Source organism: Fukomys damarensis, unplaced genomic scaffold, assembly GCF_012274545.1.
Source record: "Fukomys damarensis isolate Sample0158 unplaced genomic scaffold, DMR_v1.0_HiC HiC_scaffold_18, whole genome shotgun sequence".
Lineage (NCBI taxonomy): Eukaryota > Metazoa > Chordata > Mammalia > Rodentia > Bathyergidae > Fukomys > Fukomys damarensis.
Genome location: NW_022900930.1, coordinates 3,184,115 through 3,209,644, shown reverse-complemented (window position 1 = coordinate 3,209,644; position 25,530 = coordinate 3,184,115). Strand labels below are relative to the sequence as shown.

At 37.7% G+C, this 25,530-nt stretch overlaps 1 protein-coding gene, 1 long non-coding RNA gene and 1 pseudogene across 4 annotated transcripts in view; 2 read left to right on the top strand and 1 right to left on the bottom strand.

The window, feature by feature from the left end:
* Window positions 1-2,193, top strand: part of LOC109117524 — a 47,085-nt gene extending 44,892 nt beyond the window's left edge. Inside the window, exon 3 of the long non-coding RNA XR_004517840.1 lies at window positions 513-2,193. This is a non-coding gene — a long non-coding RNA (uncharacterized LOC109117524). The remainder of the gene's footprint in view (window positions 1-512) is intronic.
* Window positions 1-25,530, bottom strand: part of LOC104850715 (A disintegrin and metallopeptidase domain 3) — an 81,199-nt gene that overhangs the window by 37,115 nt on the left and 18,554 nt on the right. For 2 of the 3 annotated variants that reach the window (XM_019205077.1, XM_019205076.1), the window contains 7 exons: window positions 23,184-23,249; window positions 10,165-10,236; window positions 9,776-9,942; window positions 8,807-8,888; window positions 7,505-7,641; window positions 4,750-4,936; window positions 2,604-2,702 (listed from right to left, as the gene is read on the bottom strand). In XM_019205077.1, coding sequence (XP_019060622.1) covers window positions 2,604-2,702; window positions 4,750-4,936; window positions 7,505-7,641; window positions 8,807-8,888; window positions 9,776-9,942; window positions 10,165-10,236; window positions 23,184-23,249 — 810 coding nt within the window. The remainder of the gene's footprint in view (window positions 1-2,603; window positions 2,703-4,749; window positions 4,937-7,504; window positions 7,642-8,806; window positions 8,889-9,775; window positions 9,943-10,164; window positions 10,237-23,183; window positions 23,250-25,530) is intronic. The other variant, XM_033765354.1, reaches the window with a different exon arrangement.
* Window positions 14,084-15,640, top strand: LOC104850714 (annotated as a pseudogene).

Below are 25,530 nucleotides of genomic sequence, written 5' to 3'. Positions count from 1 at the left end.
ATATTCTACAAGTTGGATGAACCTTAAAGTGACTATGCTAAATTAAAGCCAATCACAAAAGTTCACATTTTATAGGAATCTACTTACAGGATATCTCCTGAATAGGTACATTCACAGACAGAATGCAGACTGTCAGGGAAAACTGCAAGGTTTCCTTCTGGAGTGCCGAGTGTGCTTTGGAACTACAGAGCGGAGGTGCTTGCACAGCACTGAGAATGCACTAACTGCTATACTGGCCTGTTCACTTTAAAATAAAAATGAGAACCAAGACCACCTGTCCCATAAAGGTACAGGATCCCAACAATGAATGTAACTGTACTGTATCCCTAAAATGTACCAATATAGTCAATAAAAGAAAAAAAATAACATATGAATTTAAACCCAGTGGAAAAAAGGTTTTCATAGTTAAAATGCTTTGGACATCATGAATATTCTCTTCAAGATAAGTAGCAGATATCTGTGCTTAAAGAAATGAAAATGCTTGATGGCATCTTGTACATTGTTCATTACAGGTCATTCCCTTCAGAGCCTGCCCTGTGGGCCCTCGAGGGTCATCGATCTGCTTCGGACTCTGGCGGACATCAGAACACTTCGCTGTTGGCACGATGCCGAGGGCCGGGAAGGAGCTCGATCCACTTGGCTTCCTCTACTACTAAGACTGACAGATGCTGGGGAGCAGAAGATCTGTATTGTATACCATCAATTGGAAAAGCAAGTAGTTTCAGTAACTCATCAACGTCACATATGCAGAAAGTTTGTTTGAGATTGGTGAACAAAATTCAGATATACCCAGGTGATAGATACGCTGGAAATCCTGTGGTGAATGCTGGGAACAAAGAGTCACCTGAACACGAAGCTACACATCTTTTCTTTAGGCTTTCTAGGTGCCATTTACCATCCAGATACAACTGTTTAATACATGAAAGGGAGTGTACGGGACCTATTAAAATGATTCAGAATTTGCATATAGGAGTGTCTAGGTACTGGGGAGGTGCACGGTCATCATGTTTAGCAGAGCAACTTGGCTGACTGTTGTCTTTCGTATGCAGCACTTGGAGTTGTCCTCTTAAGAATATTTGTAAAAAAAAAAATAAGACTGAATTTCTCAGTTTTGTACTTGATCTTAGCCAAAAGGCTGAGAAGTGATTAAATTTCTCCATTTTGTACAATCTTTGTGGAAACTCATTTATTTGAGCACAGACAGAGAAGGAGAGAGGAAGCTTTTCACACTTAAGGCAGACAAAATGGGAACAGTGTATATGGGGCCTATGGGCCTTCAAAGATAGCAAAAAGTCAAAATCCATGCTGTGACTCATAATAAAATCAATGTGAACTAATGTAGTGCACCACTTCAGCACGAAGGCTCTCCCAAGCAACTTCACTGAATTTTCATTCTACTAAATGTAGCAATTATTGCCATTTTAAACCACTCTCCTGTAAGATGTAGACAAATGGCCGTGGATTGTTTGGAAAAACCTTAGTGTTCAATCCAACTTTGGAGAAAGAGTTCGAGGCAAGAGCTCTGCTGGTGGGAAAAGCCAGGTCTGTTTCTGAGAAGGAGAAACCCCAGGCTGCCCTCTCTATCCCTGTACCATGGAATCAGACAGGCATCGCCCTTGATCACCAGTCCACTTCATGAAAACGGACACCTTCCCAGGCTCTCCTTCAGTGTTACGCTGCCCACGGCTGGCTCCTCCACACTGATTCTTCTAGTGCTATTTTCAAAGTGAGAGTTGTTTTATTGTCTTCTGTTCATCAGAACACTGCACATCAGTGTGTATATACTGAGTGGTTTATGGCAGAATTTTACTATAAATTGCCTGAACATGAAAAGCTGCATACATGCAAGACCAAGAATTCATAGCATTAAAATAATTGGAAATTAATCTTCCACGCAATAACTGGATATTTTTCAGTACACATTGAATAGAGACTTAAGGACGGCCTTTGAATCCTGACACCATCTGTGTAGGAGTTAGATTTCTATAATTTACCATCTGAAGAGAGCGATTACCTTGAAAATAAATGAAATAATATAAATACTATAAAATATCTTATACTATAAAATATCTTTAATCCCATGTAGAAAAAAACATACCTTTTACGGACACTTCTCGTGGAATATTTAAGGACATAAAAGAAATATACATTCGCTGTCAGCAATTAGCCAAAGAAACCAAAGAAAGTGAATATTCTGCAACAATGCATAAGATTCTAATAAGATTACTGACATTTAGAAATGGGAGGAAAGGAGCTAAAGGTGTAGGGAAGGTGTGATACGAAGGGGAAGAACAAAAAGGGAAAAGAAAAAAATGTGAGAGAATGAAAAGATGAAAATAAAGTGTTTGTAGATGGGGAGGGGAGGAGGGGGTTAAGGGAGGGCAGAGGTAAGGGGAAAAAAATGAGAATCAAGACTTGCCATGTAAAGGTACATGATCCCAACAATGAATGTAACTGTACTGTATCCCTAAATGTACCAATAAACTCAATAAAAAAAAAATTAACATAAAACATTTTAATATTAAAAAACTTTTAAAAGTGAAAAACTTGCACAGTGATAAAAAGTTACGAGGAATATAAAACGTAATATTTTGGGTGCTTACAAGGCAAGTGTTTGGATCACAGCACGGGCCACTCCCACACTCGGCATTGCCAATTAGTAAACATGTTTTAGCATTGCAGCACTTTTTGTATTTGCACACCTACGAGGAAACACGATGATATTCTTACACACAAGAATTTTCCATCAAACAATTAATTTCACTTTCAAAATACATTAAACCGTTTCTCTAACTTAGCCGTAATCACAGTATGATTATTGACTTCAGTACCTATTTTGGGGGGTCCGGGGAATTGAACCTAGGTCCTCGTGCCTGCCAGGCAGACATGGTGCCGTTGAACTAAATCCTCAACACTTGGACCTGTTTTTAATATTGCTTTACTGGATTTCAAAATTTTCCCCATGGTGATCAAATTATTACTGATTCCACGGTCCAGAAATTTTACAGCTAAAAACTTAATGAAATTGTTTTCAGCTTTCTTGTTCATAAATATATGTTCAGCGAATTTTAACCACTTCTGCATTGCATGTATTTGCCACGTGACCATGTCTTCGCCTGTGACCGCTTTTGGGATGTGGTCCTGCACTGCAGGATGATGATTCAGTCAACAATGGAAAGCACGTGTGGACTGGCTGTTCCACACAAGTACAATGCAGCTGAGAAATTCCTGTTGGCTGGGAACAATACTCGTGTCTACGCTGATGGTATAAACAAACCTGCTCACTGAAGTCCTATAAAAGTATAACATGCAGTCCTGCACAGTGTATATCACAGTACATTGATAATATAAATGACTGGGTCACTGGTTTAGATATTTTCTGTACAGTACCTTTAATCACTATTTTAGAATGTACTCTCATAAGAAAAGTTTACCACAAATGGTACGCCATGTGATACTTGATAGATGTGTCAAACCGGAGTTTCTAAATCAGAACAGTATTTTTATTGTATATGTTACAAGGACATTTTTGTCAAGATATATAGTTCTGTAATTTCATATTCAAGATGAATGCTACCAGTCACTAAGTAGATATACAAGAACAAGAACAGTTCTTTATAATATGCTCTTCCATATAGGTGGGTTTCACAGACTGTCAGTAACATTTAAAAATTAGTAAGATAATGAAGAGATGGAAATAAAGTGTTTGTAGATGGGGAGGGGAGGAGGGGGTGAAGGGAGGGCAGGGACAAGGGGAAAAAATGAGAACCAAGACCTCTCATGTAGAGGTACAAGATCCCAACAATGAATGTAACTGTACTGTATCCCTAAAATGTACCAATAAACTCAATTAAAGCTGAAAAACATTAGTAACATGTAAGGCAACGATGGTAACATTTAAAAAATTAGTATTTTTATGGTTAATGTGTTACAAAGTCTGCTTTTGCTTTCCCTAAGTGGTAATGGAGACTTCCACCTTTCATAAGATGTGACTAAGGAGAACCATATACAACCAGATTATTACACTACGTTTCTATTCTGTAATGCTGTTGGTGTATGAACACTGTAGTTGGAGTCCCAGGGCTGAGGCTTTGTGACAGAGGGCGCGCCTAGCATCTATGAGACCTTGGGTGTGACCCCTAGCACTGAAACCAGAACGCAGTAAAAGTAAATGAAGTTTCCTCAGATACAAGGGACAAAACTGAGATGAGGACGCACATGAGAACGTGTTTGCTGATCTAATGAGTCAACTCTGACTGAGAGGAATTTGGAGGTGACATATTTGGGGATCAACATTACTGACTACTAGCTGGGTGTGGTGCCACACACTTGTAACTCTAGCAGTCAGAGGCTGAGGCAGGAGGGTTGCCACAGGTTGAGGCCAGCCTGGGCTACATAGTGAGTTCAAGGTCAGCCTGGACTACAAAGCTAGGCCCTGTCCCAAAAAAACAGACAAAAAAATTATTACTGATGACTGATTACTCGTGTTTATAGTACAGAAAAATGACATTGCTACCAAAACTTGCATGATAAAGAAATTATATTTTTTGCACCACTGTCCCAGTATTTAAACTCATCGGATTCTTCAAAATCAGGAGTGGTCATCACATGTGCCAGGAATCCCTATCTTGGATATTTGACAAAATGTGTTATTTAAAACAAGTCTTCCCTTGTATATTGGATCAATACATTTAAACGTCTACATGAGAAACACATTAAATAAATCTGAAGAAGCCATGCAAAGCTCACACTTTCCAAGCCACAGTCACACTGCTCTGAGGGCTCCAAAACTCGATTGCCACACGTTCCACTGTGTGCTTCATAAACCACTTCTGAAGCTGTTTGATTCTGAAGACATCCGAGTCCAGGCTGTGAAACTAGCAGCTTCAATTCATCCACACTGCAACTGCTGAAAGGCTTTATGCCACTGGAACGTCTAAAGGTAAATGATACTTGTCACGAAATCAAGTCCGTGTCAAAGTAGTGATTTCTAATGCATGGTACAAATCCGCTTAGAGGACAGCCAGGAGGGTGGGCAGCAGGCTTTAATGTTTACGGAAAGATACAAGCAAAGGAACGCATTCCGTTAAACTGTCAGTCTACTGAATGGATAGAAAATAGAAGTGAAAGTACTATGAGCTACAACACGCAAAACACATTACTGTCCTTAGTACAATGACTTGTGTTTGAGGACGTCCCACTATTTCTTGTTTTCATTATTATAATCATCATTATAAGAGTCTTATTTGTCATTCAAAATGGAAAGTACTGGAAAATGTACATTAAAAACTTCAAGGATCGAAAGATGATCAATTGTATTAATGAAAAATTATGATTATACATTCATTATATAATTTTCAGTAACCAAATAAATGAAATGAAATAATTCAGCAGCAAGGCACATAACATCTATGATCCTTAGATTCTTTTTACGTTTTTATTTATATTTCCATGTTAAGGGGCATCTAATAAAGTTTTGCTTAATCTCAACCTTTTATAAAATGATTTAAAATAATAAAAGGGTAATCATTTACTGAACAAGAGTAAGACACCAATATGATATCAAAATAATGCCAAATACTTTAACACAGTCCTCATACAAATTAATTTTCTTGTAGTGGCACACTGGACCTTCAAAATAGGAAATAATGGTTCCTTTTTAACATCCGATTCTAGAACAATATTCTAAACTCCACAAATATCACAATATTTGAATATTTTATAACAAAAACATTCAGTTTAGAATAAATCACACATTTAGTTATTATGTCTCTTTAACTTCTTTTCTTTGTCTATTCTTTTAATGACCTTGACAAGTTGGATGATGACAGGTCAGTTGGCAGGCTGTGCCTCCAAGGAGACTGTGATGTATGTTCTCATGATTGAACAGAAGTTACACACCTTGGTGACATCATCACAGAAGTGTGCTACATTTATCCCACTGCAACCTAAATAGTATAATATGACTTCAGTTTGTTCTGTTATTGGCAAAAACAACTTTGATCAGTTGCTTAATGTGTGTTTACCAGTCTGCACTGTAAACTTCCTTTTTATTCTTTTCAGGTAGTAATTATTTGGAAGGGAACAGTTTGGTTGTATTTAAATATTGCATTGTTAATTAAATTTTATTTTTTCACTTCTGTATTTATACTAATGTACTCTCATAATTTCCTACTATATTTAGTGGGCTATTAGCATAATCAACATTATTTTTGACAATCAAATTTTATCAGATTGCTACCAGAGAAGCTCTTCAAATTGGATTTTTACCCTTGAAAAATCTCCACAATTCTTTGAGCAACTTCTTGTTATGGAAGCAGGATGTTCCAGGCTAATTTGTATTTTCTTTGCCTTGACCACAGAATCTGACTTTTCTCCAGAGTTCTCTTGTTGGAGAAGAGAATTTAAAACTATAACCTGGACCAGATGTGCTCATCATCACCAGGTTTCATAGGACAGGGACCAAGGTTGAGCCAACATCGTAACAAACAGTCCCTTCACCGTCGCTGTCAACCTGCAAAATCCCCACTGATTTTGTCCCTTACACGGTCATGAGTTTAGTAATATTTCAGTGCTAGTGCAGACAGGTTTCTAGAGTGTGCATTGGCCAGTGATTTATGAGTTCTCAGGTAGAAAAGATTTGGGGATCCACTGGGTTCCTCCGCGTGCTATGACCCGGTTACTTGCTTTGTGGGTCTAACGTGGTGAACACCCCCGCGCTTCGTGGTGTTTCCTGGTGGAATCTCTTGGGAGGTCTGATGCTGTATACTTCCCGTCCACCTGTCGTCCTCATCTTATCGCGACCGTGTGAGAGACCTTGGGGAGGCCACCGTTCTATGTTGGTGCTTGTCCCAGTATCGCCTTCTTCTCGCTCTGTCACAGCACTGCTTTACCCTCAATTATTCAGGCTATAAATATGAAAGTAAAAAGCTTCGTCGTTAGGCACCTGTTTGCACTTGAAAACGCCTTTCTGGAAGACCTGTTCATAGTTTCATCCGCAATGACGTGCTCATGCCTCACACAGGGAAGACCCTTTATCTGTGGTGCTGTGGAGCTATCCGACGAGGGTCCCCGCAGATGTAACACCCCTCAGTATCCCCATTATTCTCCTTTCCCAAATCATTGGTCTCCTCAGGATCTGTTACTGACTCGTGTTACTTTCAGCTTCAGCACATTTCACTTTCTTCTCTGGTGCTCAAACGATTAAGCCTTATAAAGATATTTCTTTTGCTCTAATCATGTTCTGATCCTGAAGAGATTTTCAGCTCTACCACGTCTCTGTAAACAGCAGAAAGTCATCCACATTCACTTTTTTTTCCCTGCTGAAACCATGAACATAGCAATACTAAGCCTATTTGTATACCAATAATTCTAATAAGTCTTAAATAATATGTAGTTAATAAATATATTCTTCAAGAAGTTTTATTAGAAAAGGCTTTACATCAGAGACTACTACCCACATTTCCCAAGAGCAGACACATTTACAATAAATAAAAGACCTTACATTGCTTCGGGGTTCATTATGCACGTGGTCCCTGGGCAGTGACAGTTATGGATGTTATCATACGTTAATCCCAGGTTAATCCCAAGCAACTGCACCAGAACGACCGAAAATGCCTCTACAGTTATTGTCTTTGGGTACTAAAAAAAAACAACAAGAAGACGACCAAATTATTCCTTCATGCCATCAATTTCATCAAGTAACTCTGGCCGTATTATATAAAATAATTTACACACTTAGAAACTAGCTTACCATAGTTAAATAATTTTCTTAGGAATATGGAAAGAAGTAGGTGATTCTGCTTGAGTAACAGCATTTTTACTCCAAATGGCAGTGACAAAATAAAATAAGACTAATGTTGGTATGAACCTTTAAACTGGTTTCTAGTAAACTAGAGAAAAAGTAGCTAATGTCGCCGGACATGTGGGGAATGTAATGTCAACCTCGGTGAGCTGTTGAGAGGATTACAGAGGGGATAACTGGCTGGAAATTAGTAACATGATACTTCTGCACAGGACGTGCACACGACCATAGAATTCAGCAGGCCCACTCCTTGTTATGCATGCAGAACAGTTAACATCGGCACCTGAAGGATTATCTGTACTCCCGTGTTTGCAGCATTATGTACACAGCCAAATTACGGGAATATCCCAAATGTCCATCAACAGATAAATAACAGAAATACAACACAGTACATAAAATTGAATGTTATTTATCTGTAAAAAGGAAGGAAATCATATTGCCTGTTGAAATGTGGATGAGCCTAAGGGTATGACATTAAAGGACACACATAATTCACAAAACATCAAATGCTATGTGACTTCTTATAGGAGACAGCTGAGGCTGTCAAGTCACAGAAAAAATACAGTGGTTATTCTTTGGGGCAAAAGGATGAGTAAAATGGGATTTTTTTTTAAAGGGCATAGTTTTAGTCTTGTAAGATAAGAAGTTCTTAAGAGTGCTCTCAAAGTAATTTAAGTATGCCAGGCATGGTGGCGCACGCCTGTAATCCCAGCACTCGGGAGGCTGAGGCAGGAGAATCTCTGTGAGTTTGAGTTCAGCCTCGGCTACGAAGTGAGTTCCAGGTCAGCCGCAATTTAAGTACGCTAAACACTTTGATGTGTACAGTTAATAGTGGTTACAATGGTAAATACTATCATGTGTTTTTAAAATCCTAATAAGCTCTCTTTAAAAAGATAATATTTCAGTTTCACGACCTAAAGAGTTATATGTTTTTATGATGTGTATTTCAATGTTCAAAACTGGCTGCTGTTACACATGAAGACTCATCAGCCACATGCATACCAAGGCGATTCCTATGGCGAGCTTTGGATTGCAGGCCATTCCGTGATACGTTGCTCCCACGAAATAAGGACGGTCCCTGTAACTAAATAGGATAATGTTTCTTGTGAAGAGACACAGTGTTATTAATAGTCATTCTGAGTTGACGATCTAAATAAAGCATAGGTTTATTAGTATTAAAATTATTACGTATAATGTCATAGGCTTTCAGATTTCCATTTCATCTTATACTTCCAAATAGGATATACAGACAGCAATCTATATAAATGCCGTTAAAAATACAAATCATGTAAAGAGAAATGTATAATAGATCATGTGAAATAGGAAGAAAAGGTCCAAAGGGGAAGGGGAACTGGGAAGGGTAGGAAAAAGGAAAGAAGGGAAAGGAATTAATATGGGAAAAGGAAAAAATGGAAACAAAGTCTTTGTAAATAGGGTGGGGGAGGGGTTGAAGAGAGGGCAGGGGAGGGGAGAAAAAATAAGAACCCGCGTGGACTAGGTAAAGGTACAAATTCCCAATAGCGAATATCAGCATCCTGTCTACCTAAAATGCGCAGATAAAATTAGCAGAAAATACAAAGCACGCTCATAGCTGCAGGTTTCGTCAGTACAGGACCGTGAGGTAAAGGACGAGGCCCGCACAGCGGCCTGTCTCCCTCATCTCCTGGTCTAACGCTTCAGGTTGCGTTCTTTGTGCCTGCATAAAGTGTTCGATACAGTTTTCCATCCCGTTAACGAATTCACACTTCATGGAATACTGAAGTGGTGATTCAATTAATTCCCCCTATGGGAATAACCGCTTACTGTGATTAATTAATAGTGTGTTATACTGTTATATTTACTTAGTGATCTGCCAACACAATACTCATACAGACGTTTAACAGACCACCTTATCATGACAATAGTAAGACTGGTACATCCTTTTAGTAGCCAACATACAAAATCTAGCATTGTGAGTGAAGCGATTCTTACATCAATAGGTACGCCATGTCATGGGACCTTTGAAACAAAACCTTTTCTCTCCATGACAGAAATCTTTGTAGCACATCGTCAGCATCCCCGTCAGTCGGAATCTTATTTTGATCGGTCCAGGCCTCCACAGAAGACAGCATAACCTTTATTTTCAGGTGAGATAACATCTGAAGGTAGAAGATCGGTACACAGCATTCTGAATAACAGCAGATATAATACTACGTCTTTACGCAGAATCCGAATATAGTCAGTTTACTATTTTTGAAGATAAATCCATTCATGATGAAACTTGTTAGTAGGACTACACTTTTTACATATGAAAATGCAATTTATATAAACAATATGAACTGTACTAATGTTTCTTAGCTAAATATGAAACAAATACTTACAGTGTTCATGAGATGAAAGATAAAAACAACTTTTTCGGCAGTCAATGTCATATCGGAGCCCATATAATCATACTGAAAGGCAAATTTTATTTCTTGATCAGTGGTGTAAAAGTCTAAATTACAATATTTTACATAGGTTGCCTATAAATTAAAGCAGTGAGAAGCCAAAAGTGTATTTAGATTGATCAATTGCTTCCCAAATTTTTGGAATAAGCCCAATAATGTTTTCAATTAAAATATTAAAACAAAATTGCTGTATTACCATAATTATATACATAGAAACTAAAGGCCCACTGGTTAAAGTACAAGCGTGTATAACCATCACCAGTAAGCAGCAGGGAACAATCTTCATCTAAACAACTAAGCCTGCTTTGTCTGTTTATGCTACCATCATTTTTTGTCATTGCAATCCTATAATGCAGTGATACGTCCTCACTGAACCATGTGCTTCCAAACACAGACCCTGAGCACTGTGAGAGTGAAGGAATCCGTCCTCACGGCGCCAGGGATGGAGCTCAGCCACACTGTGCCTGCCTCACAGGCAGGTCCTGAGTTCGATCCCTGGAGCCCCCCGTCCCCCCCCAAAAGAATATGTCCTCATTTTAAGGAAAAATTATATTTCCTCTGAAATATTATTTCTAAACTTGTACAAACACATTTCTAAACATTAAATACAAATATCAAGAAGGGCAACTTGGGATCTTCAGTAATCTCTAGGTAGCCTGTAACAGAGTCTTCACAGAAAATAAATGCAATGGATAAAGTTCCTCTCCGATACAGAGGAAAGAAATGTTCTCTGCCTAACTTTTGGAGTCTGGCGCTCTCAGAGAAGGCTTTCCTCTTTGGTACTTTTCTGCATGTAACCTTCCCCAATAAATCATATTATGCATTTTCTTGAGGTAGCACATGTAGTACGAGTGAAGGTTTTCCTTTCCGTAGGCAAACCCAGGAAAATGTGGTGAGAGTAAAACATGATCGCAAAAATTAATCCAAATAGGCAATACACACAAATACTAACAACAGACTAAACCCCAGTTAAGTGGCAGTGACTTAAATATCTACCATGTTCAAATAAAATAGAAACTGCTCAAGTGGAAGAACACAGAAGTACTGAGATTTGAAGGCAACAAGATATACCAGGAAAATATTAGACAAAAAGTCTACCTATGCTAGTCATTGCAATTACTGTATCTTTATTGTTACAGAAATAGTCACACTTAAGAAGAAAGCTTGAGAATCCCAAAGTATAAATAATTTAAAAAGCAAGATAAATGAAAGATGACAGAATACAAAGATGAAGAATTGATGGGGACGGGAAAGTAACCTGGGCAGGGGGAGGGAAAGCAGAAGAATCAGGATGTGAGATGTGTATGAATCAGTGTCCCATACTGAATGCATCCACTGTGTATTGCAAACATATACTAGTAAAATGGTTTTGGGGCCAGGGATTCAGCTCAGCGGTTCTGCCACCTGCCTCACAAGAGTGAGGACCCGAGTTCGATCCCCAGTACAAAAAGAAAACTAAACAAACTGAACCAAAAATCAAACAAACAAAAAATCTACAAGAGGCAACTTTAGGGCTGGGGATTAAGCTCAGAGGTTCCACCACCTGCCTTACAAGCACAAGGTCCTGAGTTCTATCCCCCATACCAAAACAAAACAAAAACAAAAATAACGCCAAAAACAAATCTGAAGAAAAATACAGCTTAAAGACAAACGTGAAGATTATCTCAGTATCGATATAAACTTGCTTTTAAATAATAGCATGACTATGAAATATATGAAACAATATTCAACACAATAAGTTGAAATTGTTAAAGTCTGTTTTACAATATTAGTGTGTTTAATTCATATTAACATTAAGGTTTTGTATTGATGTGTTTCATTTCTTATTAGTAGTACAAGTTGAATACATTTATCCTGGGGAGCGGGTACATAGACCTCTGTCTTGATTCCTTTTACTTCCCCTCCCCTACTCCCCCCCCCACCTCTAGACCTCCTTCCCATTTGCAGAAAGGCCTATCTCCTGGTTTTCTACTACCTTTATTTTTACTTTTTGAATTATTTAGAATGTGGTTTTCTCAGCTGAGAGAAACCATATGATGTTTCAGCTTCTGCATCTCATGTATTTCACTAAGCATCATGGTCTCAAGATGCATCCATTTTCCTACAGATGACTTACATGTATTCTTCTTTGTGGCTAAGTACTACTCTGTTGTGTGTGTATATATCACATTTTCTTTATCCATTCATGTGCTGATGAGCATTTAGCCTGTTTCAAAGATTTAACTATTATAAGTTGTGATGCTAATAACGTGGGTATATATACATCACAGTAATAATTATGTATTTCGCTCTTTCAGGAGGGTACCTTGAAGGGGACTGAGTCAAATGGAATTTATAATGTCAGGGTTTTTTTTAAATGAATTCTATTGGTATATTTAATGTATGCAATATAATGACATTCATTGTTGGAAATCTGCACCTTTACATAGTCAACCTTGGTTCTTATTTTTATCCCCACTCCCCTGCCCTCCCTCCAACTCCTCCCTCCCTGTCTTCAAAGATTTTGTTTCCATTTATTTCACTTTCTCATATTAATTCCATTTCCTTCTTTCCTTTCCCCTACCTCTCCCATTTCCCCTTCCTCTGTGTCCCTTTTCTTCCTATTTCACATTATCTAATTATACCTTTTAGTCCTTATTTTTATTCAGTTTCTCACTAGAGAAACTATTTAGCATTTACACGTGTCCTATTTATACCACTTGAGTATTGCCTCAATGTGCTTCCATTTAGCTACAAATGTCTCTAATTTCTCATTTTTTATGGCTGAGTAGTATTCCATTTTATAAAAAATCCCCACATTTTCTTTATCCAGTCTCCCGTTGATAGGCATTTGGGCAGCTTCCAAGTTTTAACTATTATGAATTGTGCTGCTATGAACATGGATGCACATATATCACTGTGGTATGATTCTTTTAATTCTTTTTTTTTTGTATTTGGTAACTTCTAATAGTGAGACTTTAAATAAAGAAACATAGAGATCCTCACACAACTTGGAAGCCATTTAGGCAAGTAAATATTTATTACATAAAAAGCATCCAAATTAAAATTCCAAGAGGCTGGAGATTTGGCTCAGTGGTTCTGCTGCCTGAGTTCGATTCCCTGAACCAAGCACAAAGACCCGAGTTTGATCCCCATACCAAAAAACAAACAAACAAACAAAAACCCTCAGATTTTGAGAGAACAGTTTGCAAGTCTTTGATAAGCATTTGTACATGAGAAAACAAGTACAGTGGACCCCTGACTTAAGAACTCAATTCATTCTTGAGGGCTGCTTCTAACTCAAGTTGATCAGTTGAAGGCTCAGGCTCCTCTCCACAGCCTTCAAAGTCTGTCCTGTATAGAAGCAAATGGCAGCGTCCCTAGGGAGACACTGGCCCAGGATTTCTCAGTTAACCCCACACAGGCAAGGATGTTGTAATGTTCCTTCCAGAATTCTTACGGGCTCTGAATCCGAGACCATCTAGGAGCACAAGTGGCCAGCATTCGGTTCACATCTATATGGCAGGTGGTAGTAACTCAAGGGTCCACTGTATTTCAATAAAAAGGAAAACAAGTTTGAGTGCTTACCTTTTCTTCCAGCGTGACCTCCTGCCTAGCCTTTGTGACTGAACAGCCCTCACCCCGCAGTGATTCATCTCTACAGCCCGGATGTTAGCTCCACAAGACTGGCGGTGCACAGAAGCCCCGAGATCCCTTTCACATAGCCTGTCTGCTACTCAATATTCCCTTACAGGTTTATACAACCTTATACTGAATGAGCTTGGGAATTTCAGATATCCAAAGTCAACTATATATACACAATTCTATTTTCTTGCACAGGTCAATATATATCAGGTGCCCAACCAACCATATGATGACTAGTGACTATTTAGACAAAAAAAGTCAAAATGTATCCCTAACCAGAAGTGAAACAAGTAAAACGCAAAGTTACAATATAAAGGCCTTGCTGGTGGTGCAGTCCTCAGGGACCATATCACACAAAGTGTTCAAACAGCATTCATGGCAAGCGGGGGCTGCGGGGCCACAGCCCCCCAGGCCCGAGAGCAAGCACAGCGTTACGTCCTCGTCTCGCCCGGCTAGGGACGCGTGGATCCTGGGCAGCAGGGCGCCCCAGGGCCCCGGGAAGCCGCCTGTGCAGCCTGCTCTGTGCCAGGGCCCGTGTCCGTCCTGGGCAGCCAGCTCCCCAGGCATCCCAGGCGGCACCGCAGGCCCGGCCGGCCACCAGATTGTGCACGTCCAGGGGGTTGCGGAGAGGAGGAGGCACTCTTCAACGCCGTCATGAACCCCAGGACGGCCAGCTTACTGCAGACCATGTCCACGAGGCTCCAGAAGCTGCCCAACTCCTTCAAGCCACCGGAGCCCAGATCCCACTCCCGACAGGCCCTGCCGGAGCCCTGACTCTGCAACGTGCTCCCGCGCAGTCCTCTCCAGCAACCTTGCAGCTGGGAGCTGTTCCGTTTGGGACATTGGCCCCACTGGGGGAGTCTCTGGCCCAGCAGCTACGCCTGACATTTTCTGAGACCAGATGGCCATGCGTTCTCAGATGAATGTTACAGCCCCCACCAGTCCCCAGTGCAGCAGAATTTAGTGAACTCAGCCTCGGGTCCTCTTCCTGATGGATGGGAACAAGCCGTAACTCAGGATGGAGAAATTTACTATATAAACCATAAGAACAAGATCACCTCTCCACTAGACCCAAGGCTTGACCCTCATTTTGCCATGAACCAGAGAATCAGTCAAAGTGCTCCAGTAAAACAGCCACCTCCCTTGGCTCCCCAGAACCCACAGGGAGGTGTTATGGGTGGCAGCAACTCCAACCAACAGCAACAGATGCGTCTCCAACAATTGCAGATGGAGAAGGAAAGACCTCAGTTGAAACAGCAAGAGTTGCTTCGGCAGGCAATGCAGACTATCAATCCTGGCACAGCAAATTCTCCAAAATGTCAGGAATTAGCTCTTCATGCTGGAGCAAGACAGTGGAACTCAAAATCAGTGTCTTCTCCCAGCGTGCCTCCGGAATTAAGAACAATGACAGCCAATAGCTCAGATCCCGTCCTCAACAGTGGCACCTGACGCTCTCGAGATGAGAGCACAGGCAGGGCTAAGCATGAGCAGCTACGGCGTCCCTCGGACTCCAGACGACTTCCTAAACAGCGCTGAAGCAATGGATACAGGTGATACTATCTGACAAAGCACCCTGCCCTCGCAGGAGGACCATTTCCCAGACTACCTTGGAGCCATTCCTGGGCCAAATGTGGACCTTGCAACACTGGAAAGAGATGGGTTGAACATAGGAGAGGAGCCAATGCCCAGTCTGCAGGAAGCTTTGGGCTCTGACATCCTTAATGACATGGAGTCTGATTTGGCTGCCACCCAGCAAGATAAAGAAAGCTTTCTTACATGGTTATAGAGCTCTCAGGTAGATCGAATTCTGAATCTGTGAAGGATCTAAGGAGATGAGACATGTGTGCCTGAAATTTCCAAATAAGCCCGTTAAATTTTTCTGTCAAATACAGAAAAAGATGAACAAATGTCCAGCAAGATTCTTTCATCCCTTCTTTTGCTCTTCCTTGCCCATTTCAGCTGTTAATATATTGCTGACCTCTTTCACAGTTGGCTCTAAAGAATCAAAAAAAGGTTTTCTGTTGGCTGGTTTCTTTTGCTACTGTAACTGCTCTTTGTTCTGGGGGCTGGGGAAGTGAGCCTGTTTTGATGATGGATGTCGTTCCTTTTGCCCAGTTAGATGTTCACTGATCATTTGAACTGTTTCGACTTGGAAGTCAAATGCTTTATCTCACAACATTTAGTTTCTTCAACTGCCCTTGGCCAGTGGCAGAACGTGCCTTACTGGTCTGACAAGTCAAAAATGATGTACCTGATATTAAGTACTTCATGCTGATTTGAAGAGACAGCTGAAACCAAGGCTGAAGACTGTTTTACTTTCAGTGTTTTTTCCCCCCTAGTACAATCATTACTCACACAGTGACCTGGGCTTTACTTTAGGAGCTTGTAAGGCTTGAGTCAATTTTCATAGAAATACATTGATTATTGCCACATACTCTAGTATAGATTTGGGTGGATATTTTGGGGGGGTTTATTTTTTTGTTTGGGTTTTTTGATGGTGGTAAGGTTTGTTTTGTTGTTCTTTTTTGTTGTTGGTTTTGTTTTTTTGTTTTTCTAGAATCTAGGCAAATTACTCTATTAGTGAATCTATTTAGAATTGTAGCTTAGGAAGGTTATTGTAGTTCTTTGGTAAAATCTGTATGTCCTAGTTTTTGCCATTTTATTTAAATCTTAATTATCTGCTTTTTCTATATATTCACATGCACACTTACAATGTTTATAGCAGTGTGATCGCAGATCATTTTAGGCTTCCCTACCTTCCAGTTTATTTTTTAAATGGTAGCAGCTTTGAATGTACGCATTTAGAATGCATGGCTAAGAGTTTATATTTCATGAATAGTTTGGTTCTGTTGGGGAAATCTACAGATATTTGAGGTAGTTTAGTATTCTAGAAAGGGTATTAGTACGGATAGTGCCTCAAGGACTACTCCGCACCCTCTGGACACATGTTAAATATTATCTGATGAACTGAAACAAGAAATGTTCACACAAATAGTTGGTGAGTCAGAGGGACTAGCATCTCACATCGGAACCTGGTCTAACTTCAGGGAGAAGAGAGGTGGAACCTGCAGCAGAACCTTGCAGAGTTCAACCCAGCAGGAGGTCAGAGATCTCAACTTGGGCTTTGCAGACAGAAATCAGCCTGAACCTCAGGGACTGCTGCTGGCTTTGCTGAGACTAATTAGCTTAGACCTGCACACTCCTGCCCACGCTGTCTATTGTGTCAGCAGAGGCATGCCCTGAAGGAGGCCCTCTATTTCTATTTGTATTTTTTATTTGCAAAGTAATATTTTTTCATATCCTTAATCATTTAAAAAATTGTTATCTATCTTTTTCTTTTCTCAAAATTTTTTCCTTGTTTAATCTTCTTTTTATTATCCTCTCTTTCTGTCTCACATCTTGATTTACATTACTCTCCCTTTTTGTTCTTATTCCTATCCTAATTCAAATTTTTTCCTTTTCTTTTATTATCCTTTTCCTTCTCTCAATTGCCATTAGAAAGTGATTAGAGTCTCTAAACTCCCAATTGTTGTTAGTTTGTTCTGTTCTTGTGTATATTTTGTTCTGTCTTCTCATCTCAACAGCTTCCTAGAGTTTGTGTGATCTTCCTGTGTCCCCTGACCTGATTTTTCTCTATCCTATCTATCCTTCCCTCCTCAACTATTTCTAAGTCCCCATCCTGAAGGGTAAAGTTGCTATATTGAAGAGCTTACTCACTATACAAATTTTGGGCTGGTTCTCGATTTTGATTTAATTCACACAGTTAAAGTTGATAGATTAATAACTACCACAAATTGTCATTTTCTAATCTGTGCTTGATGCTATTGTGTTGCTGATTGTATCACTTGGGCTAAGGTATTGTGACTGATCTAACTGGTTGTCCTTCCTGGTTATAATGAGAATGAGATTGCCTCAGAGATATCAGAGACTGAAAACATAAAGACAAGCTACATCTGGAAGATCGAAGTATTAACCCAGGAATTAAACCAAGGACAGGACCAATGATAAAAATAGAAATGAGAAGGCATTTAAACAAGACAGAAACACAGACTTCCACCCCACAAAGGTAAACTCTGGGGGAAATGAGGTGGAAGAGTCTGACAGCCATCTGGACACCCTGAACCAATAACACAGGAAGGAAAAAATCCAGATAAATGAGGCTCTAGAAAAATACAAAACAGAAATAATTTCCCAGATAACCATAGAGAGGGTGAGAAAAATGAAAGGCATGATCAGAGACTGTAGAACAGAAACAGATAAAAAATAGATGCTCTCAGGACCATGATTGGAAACCATGAATGCCTAGCACAGGAAAGAAATGGAAACCTTGAATGCCCAACATTGGAAAGAAATGGAATCCATGAAACAGATTCAAACAGATACCAGAAGAATAAACTATAGAAAGCATTATGAAAGAATTCACAGCAGGATGAATGAATGTAAAGATAGAATTTCAGATCTAGAAGATAGGATTGTGGTCAATAACCATGAAAAGAGAGATCTCTTAAAAACAGTAAAGGACCATACGAAATCAATCCAACAACTCTTAGATGATGCAAAGAAGAGTAATATAAGACTGATAGGAATCCATGAAGTAGCAGGAGAAAGTTCAAATGACATAAAAAAAAAACTGTTCACAGAATTAATGACAGAAAACTTCCCAAACAGAGGTGAAGAATTTGACATACAGATAAGTGAGGCATATAGGACTCCAACAAGCCATGATAAAAAAATCTACATATAAACATATAATAGTCAAGATCCCAGAAACTCAACAGAAGAAAATACTACCAGCAGAGCAAAGAAACAAATCACATGCAAAGGAAAGCCTATCAGAGTCACAGCAGACTTCAACACAAACCCTCAAGTCAAGGAGAGCCTGGAGTGATGTACTTCAAGTCCTAAAAGAAAACAACCTCCAACCTAGACTGATGTATCCTGCAAAATTATCTTTCAAAATGGATGGGGAAATAAGATACTTCCATGACAAAGAACACCTGAAAAATTTCAAGAACAGCAAACCAGTGCTCTGAACGCTTCTAAACAATATCCTGGAAAAAGAAAATGAAGACCGCAACTCCTTAAGGCCCAACAGAACAAATATACCAGGCAAGGCAAGAAATTAAAAGTAAAGAGGTAAAATAAAAAATAAAAGAACCAACAACTGGAAAATAACATGACACTGGAAAGATAATACATAACAGTCATAACCATCAATGTTAATGGCCTCAATTCACCAATCAAAAGAAACAGGCTAGCAGAATGGATTAAGAAACAAAATCCAACAATATGCTGTATACAAGAAACCCACTTAATCCACAAAGAAATTCATAGAGTGAGAGTAAAAGGATGGAAAACTGTTCTCCATGTGACGAGAGCCCAGAAAAAACCGTGGGTAGCTCTCTTATTTGCAGATAGCATAGATTTCAAACCAAAACTAATTAAAAGAGACAAAGAAGGCCACTACATCCTTGTAAAGGGAAAAATACAAGAGGAAGAAATGCTAATCATAAATATATATGCACTGAATACTAATGTCTCCCACTATACAAAACAAATATTAATGGATATGAAAAACAAAATAAACACTAATACTATCAGAATGGGGTACCTCAATACTCCACTGACACAGACAGAGCATCTAGACAAAAAAATCAACAATGAAATAATAGAACTGAACCAATTCTTCGAACAAACAGACTCAGTAGATGTCTAGACAGTGTCATGCCCCAGATAATCAGAATATACATTCTTTTTGGCTGCACAGAGGTCATCCTCCAAAACAGACCACATGCTAGCTCATAGAACATGTATAAGTAAATGCGAAGGAACTGAAGCTATCCTATGTACATTATCAGACCATAGTGCAATTAAACTGGAGATCAATAGCCTAAGAAACTGCAAGAACTTCACAAACGTGTGGAAATTAAATAACACAGCTGAACAATCATTGAGTCACAGAGGAAATTAAAGAAAAAATTAGATAGTTTCTATAATTAAATGATAATGCCAATACAATATACATGAATCCATGGGACACAATGAAAGCAGTTCTACGAGGGAAATTCATAGCAGTAAATCCCCACACTAGGAAAACAGAGCAAGCTCAAATAAACAATCTAATGCTTGACCTTAAGCTTCTAGAAAAAGAAGCACAAGACAAACTGAAAGATCACACAAGGGAGGAAATTATAAAGATCAGAGCAGAAATTAATGCAATGGAGACTAAGAGAACTATTCAAAAAATCAATGAATCGAAGAGTTGGTTTTTCAAAAGAATAAATAAAATTGATAAACCCTTAGCCAACCTTATCAAAAAAAAAAAAGGAAAGAAAAGGCTCAAATTCATGCAATTAGGTATAAAAAAGGTGAAGTCACAGCAGATCCAGCAGAAACCCAGAGGATCATCAATACCCACTTTGAAAACCTGTACTCTATATCAGAAGAAATGGACAGATTTCTAGATACATATGAACTTCCAAAGTTGAACAAAGAAGATATAAAAAGTCTAAACACCCCAACTACATTCAGTGAAATTGAAACGTAATTAAAACATTACCAACAAAGAAAAGCCCAGGTCCTGATGGCTTCACTGCTGAATTCTACAAGACATTTAGAGAAGACCTATCACCACTACTCTAAACTCTTTAATGAAATTGAAAGAGAGGCAATACTTCTTAATTCATTCCTAGTAGCTTGCTATATTTCTCTCTCAGTGAGTTTGTTGTTCATTAGAAGGTCATTAACTTTTAGATGTTGACTTTATATCCAGTTATGCTACAGAATTTGGTCATTAAATTTACAAGTCTTTTGGTGGAGTTTTTGGAGTCTTCTATGTAGAGTATCATGTCATCTGCAAATAATGATCGTTTAACTTCTTGCTTTCCTATCCTTACTCCTTTTATTTCTTTCTCATCTAATTGCTCTGGTTAATGTTTCCAGAATTAAACTGAATAAGAGTGGTGACAGTGGAAATCTTTGTCTTGTCCCTAATTTTAGAGTGAAAGCTTTCAGTTTTTGTTCATTTCATATGGTATTGGTTTGTCATAGATGGCTTTTATCAGATTGAAATAAGGACCATTTATTCCAATTTTCTGTAGAGTTTTGATCATGAATGGGTGTTGGACTTCGTCAAATGCTTTCTCTGCATCAGTTGAGATTATAATGTGATTTTTGTCTTTGGCTCTGTTGATATGGTGCATTACATTTATTGATTTGCATCTGTTGAATAATCCCTGCATCTCTAGGATGAATACTATTTGATTATCATGTATACTCTTCTTGATGATTTGCTGCATTCTGTTTTCCAGTAGTTAAGAGTCAAGCTTTATGACACAAATTTCAACTTGCAAATGGAGAAAGCACACGAGAAAATGAGATACAATATTTGCAATAATCATAGGTAAAGAAAGGGGAAGTTTTCTTTGTATTATAAATGCAAACTGTAAGTTTGAAATCATTTCCAAATAAAATGATTAAACCTGAAGATGGGGAGGGCTGGAGATTTAGCTCATCTACCGTGCAAGTGCAAGTTCCAGAGTTCGATCCCTGGTACCAAAAACAAAAGAAAAAAACCCTCCCCCCAGAAAACAAAACTGAAGATGAAGTAAAGATAACTTCATTTGAATAAATGCTAGAGAGACTCCAACAATCTAAAAATAAATATTAGAAATACAGTCCTATTAAAGAAAAAGAGCAAGTAGGTGAAGAAAAATACTTTTTAAATTTCATTTCTTTAAAAAACAACTGAATGTTTTGCTAATCAACATATTCAATGGCTTACAAAAAATGGAGCCATAAGATATAGTTTCACAAAATTGCAATCATTGTCTTTACATGTAATTGTATTGTTTTAATGCTCTTAAACTATATCTAAAATGGCTTGAAATTCATTCTAAATCATGATAAATTTACATACTAATATCTACCTCCAGAGAAATAATTGGGATGTAGACCTAGATACAGAGGTATATTAGAAAGAAATCAACATGGAGGTTACACATAAGTTTTTAAATATAATACACTAGGTTCAAGGGGAGGTAAAGAGCAGAGCAATAACAACTGATCACTTATAATGAGCACTAATAGCTGAGTGCTTAGTTGTCATGCTGCTCCAACACCCACTCACGACATGTTCTAAAGAGAGGCAGGGACTGCCTCTGACTATAGATAGAAGAAAAGGAAAGAACCCCCTGGCTTATCAATACACTGTCCACCACAGCCATAGCTTAAAACTAAAGACACAGACTGAAAAACAAGGAAAGGAAATTTAACCACAGAATGTTGTCAGTCATTGTCGGGTTGTATTTGCATAATGACTTTAGCACAGCATAACTCAGACTCTCGTGGTTCCATTTTCAGGCCAAATACCAGTATTCCTCAAGTAATAGCAATAATGATGAAGATGCAAATGTCTCCCTAAAATATGTCTTAATTAGTAAAATACACTATATTAACTACATTAATGGGGCTTTATGTAAACATTAAGTGTCATAACACATTTAATGAACACGTGGATAAATGTTTAATGTTAGTGTATATATATGTGTGTGTATATATATATATATATATATATAAAAAACAAGGAAATATCAATATGTACACATAACTATGTTTAAAACAGAAATATGTGCTTATAATTTCTCATTGAAATACATTAGATATTTTTTCATCATTTTCTTTTTTCAGTCTTTATTTTTTCATTGATACACAGTTTCCCATAATTATCTTGATAAAAATTACTGAAGAATGCACATTTTTTTAAATGAACAAAACAGAGAACTTTTTGACTCTCCTTGAGAGATCTTAGGCAAATGGTCAATGATAATAAACAAATCAGTTTTTTAAAGTTGCTGTTAAGGCTTTGCTAAAACTGATATTATATAAACACATTTCAGAGCCAAATGAATCTTCCTATCAATGATTCTTCCTATTTTTAAAATATGGCACGCCTACCAGAAAATTCAAGCAAGTTATAAAACATACACTATTATTAGAGATAACATCAAACAAACATCATCAATTGAATAATAAATCAATCAGGTTAATCTAGAGCAGGAATCTTTCACCAACTATTAAGGTAGATTCAGAAATATCTGCAGCTAGATGTGATTCACTAGGTTACAGTGTGGTACAACCCTTCTGTACACTATTGCTGTATGCGTACACATGGTAATCAACACATAAGTATTAGTTTCCCTAAGTCATTGTAGAGGTAATACGGGAGATACAAATTTTGAACGGAGTAAAATAGAACTGATTTTCCTACAAATATACTTGAATTTAAACATAAACTGAAGAATATATTGAAATATATAAGTAACACATACCAAGCCTTTGTCCACAATGATTTGTATTTTCAGAGTTCTGTTCAACAGTGGATCAAGTGAATGTTTCTATGAAACAAATAATATGAATAAAAACATTTTCAGAATTCTAACTTTATCATGTATTATATATTAATGAACCTTCCCAAAGGTATGGAAATATTGAGTACTTAGAATTGTATATAAAGACACATATATAGAAAAATAAGAGGATGGACGCACACTTAGTAAACAAGCAAAAGGGAATCCTTAGAAAACATTTAAAACAAATCAGATTCTTCCCTCCCTCCCTCTTTTCTTTTCTTTTCTTTCTCTTTTTCTTCTTTTCCTTTCATGCTGGGAAATGAACCCAAGGTTTTTCACACACTCTACACTGTCTGCTCATTTTATATTTTTGACATTTGTTATTTTCAAAAAAGTTGCTAAAATTAGGGATAATAACGTTTCCTCCCTCTCAGTAACTTCCTGTGTACCATGTAGGATTACATCACTAACTTTTGTCTTAAGTAAACTTCCATTAACTTTAACTCTTTACTCTAAATCTTACTTTAACTCTTAGCATTAAATGTGGTCTTTATTTTCTCATTAATTTGTATTTTTACTTCTTTATATTAACTTATTGAGTTCCACATTCAATTAAATGACTTGTGATGAACATATACACTTGTGTAACCATAACTATAATCCAAGCAAAGAATGTTCCCATCACACTCAACATTTTTCATGTTGTTGGGATTATTCATAGTTCATTTTTTTTTTTTTTTTGGTGCCAGGGATTGAACTCGGGTCCTTGCGCTTGCAAGGCAGGCCACCGAACCGCTGAGCTAAATCCCCGGCTAGTTCATTCATTTTTGTTGCTAAGTATTATGCTATTTTAGAGTACATTATAACTTGTTCTACATTCACCTGTTGATGCCAATTGGACTTTTACACATTATCAGTTATAAACAAAGTTGCTCTGAATATCCACATACAGGTACTCATGCAATTACATAGTTTTATTGCTTTTGATAAATACTTAGAATAGATGAATTATATTATAATTGCAGGTGTGAAAAAGAATACAGAGGGTGAAACTGCTTTCCAAAATGTTCTATTACTTGCATTTTGAACAAGAAATGAGTTCCCATAGTTCCCATTTTCATTTTTGTATTAATTCTTATTTGCATTAAGAATTTTATTTGTACTTTTCTGATGATTATGTTGGTTATCTAAAAAGGAGGTTGGCTTCTGTTGAAAGTGTATTCCTTTTATTATTATTCTTTTTCCTATCATACATAAAATTTCCAGTACAGTGTTGAATGGAAGTTGTAATGTCAGATAGCTTTTGCTGGTTCACAATTACAGTGATTATCATGGTCATTCTGGGGTACTGTTAACAGATATACATGGACTGGGTGGCTTAAATAAATTCTTCTTTCTCAAAGGTCTGAATTTTAGGAAGTCCATGACTTAGGTCTTGGCAGATCTAAATTCTTCCTGGTTTGCAGACAGCTGTCTTCTCCTCCAGTCCTTACATGATGGAGAACAGAGATGAAGATCCTCTGTTTCCTCTACTCTTTTAATGGGGCATTAACCCAGTATGAGGGAACCTTCATGAATCGATCTAATTACCTTCCAAAGATCTGCTATTCCTGTAACATCCTCTGGGGTTAGAGCTTCATAATGAATTAATGTGGTACATATTCACGTAGCATAGCAGAGGCAAAACATCCAGTCGTCTACATTCATTACGTTAGCTGTAAATTTTCCTAGATCCTCTCATTTATATCAAGGAAATTTTCTATTTCTACTTTTTAACATGCATGAGTGTGGAATTCTGCCAAATGATTTTTCTGGACTATTGAAAGGTCTTACAGCTTTCTGCATAAGTCTGTTAAATTATGTATTTCAAGTAAACTTTGAGTGTCTTCATTTAAACAAACTTGCCACAGATTTTCAGATACTTCAGTCTCAGAATTTTAAACAAATAATATTTTATATAATAATGGTTTAATTTTATAAGCTAAAGATCCTCAGAAATTATTTGACTAATTCAAAAGCATTTCACTTTAGCAAAGGACAAAACCAGTCTGAATTTTTCTGTCGTTTTGAGTGATATTCTTTGAGACCAAAATGCAGGTAGATTGATTATTCATAATTTATAAAGTCCAAAAAGTATTATGTAAATATACCTCATTGTTGCCAGTTTTGATCATGGACTTCTTAGAAATTTTTAAAGTTCAAATTATCTTTATTTTGCTAAAGTGTTATTCTTTAATAACTTGAAATATTTTCAAAGCTATTTTATTGTGACGATGGTTTTCATTATTTTGAATTGCCATTACTAGTCTTTTTTTTTTTTTTTTTT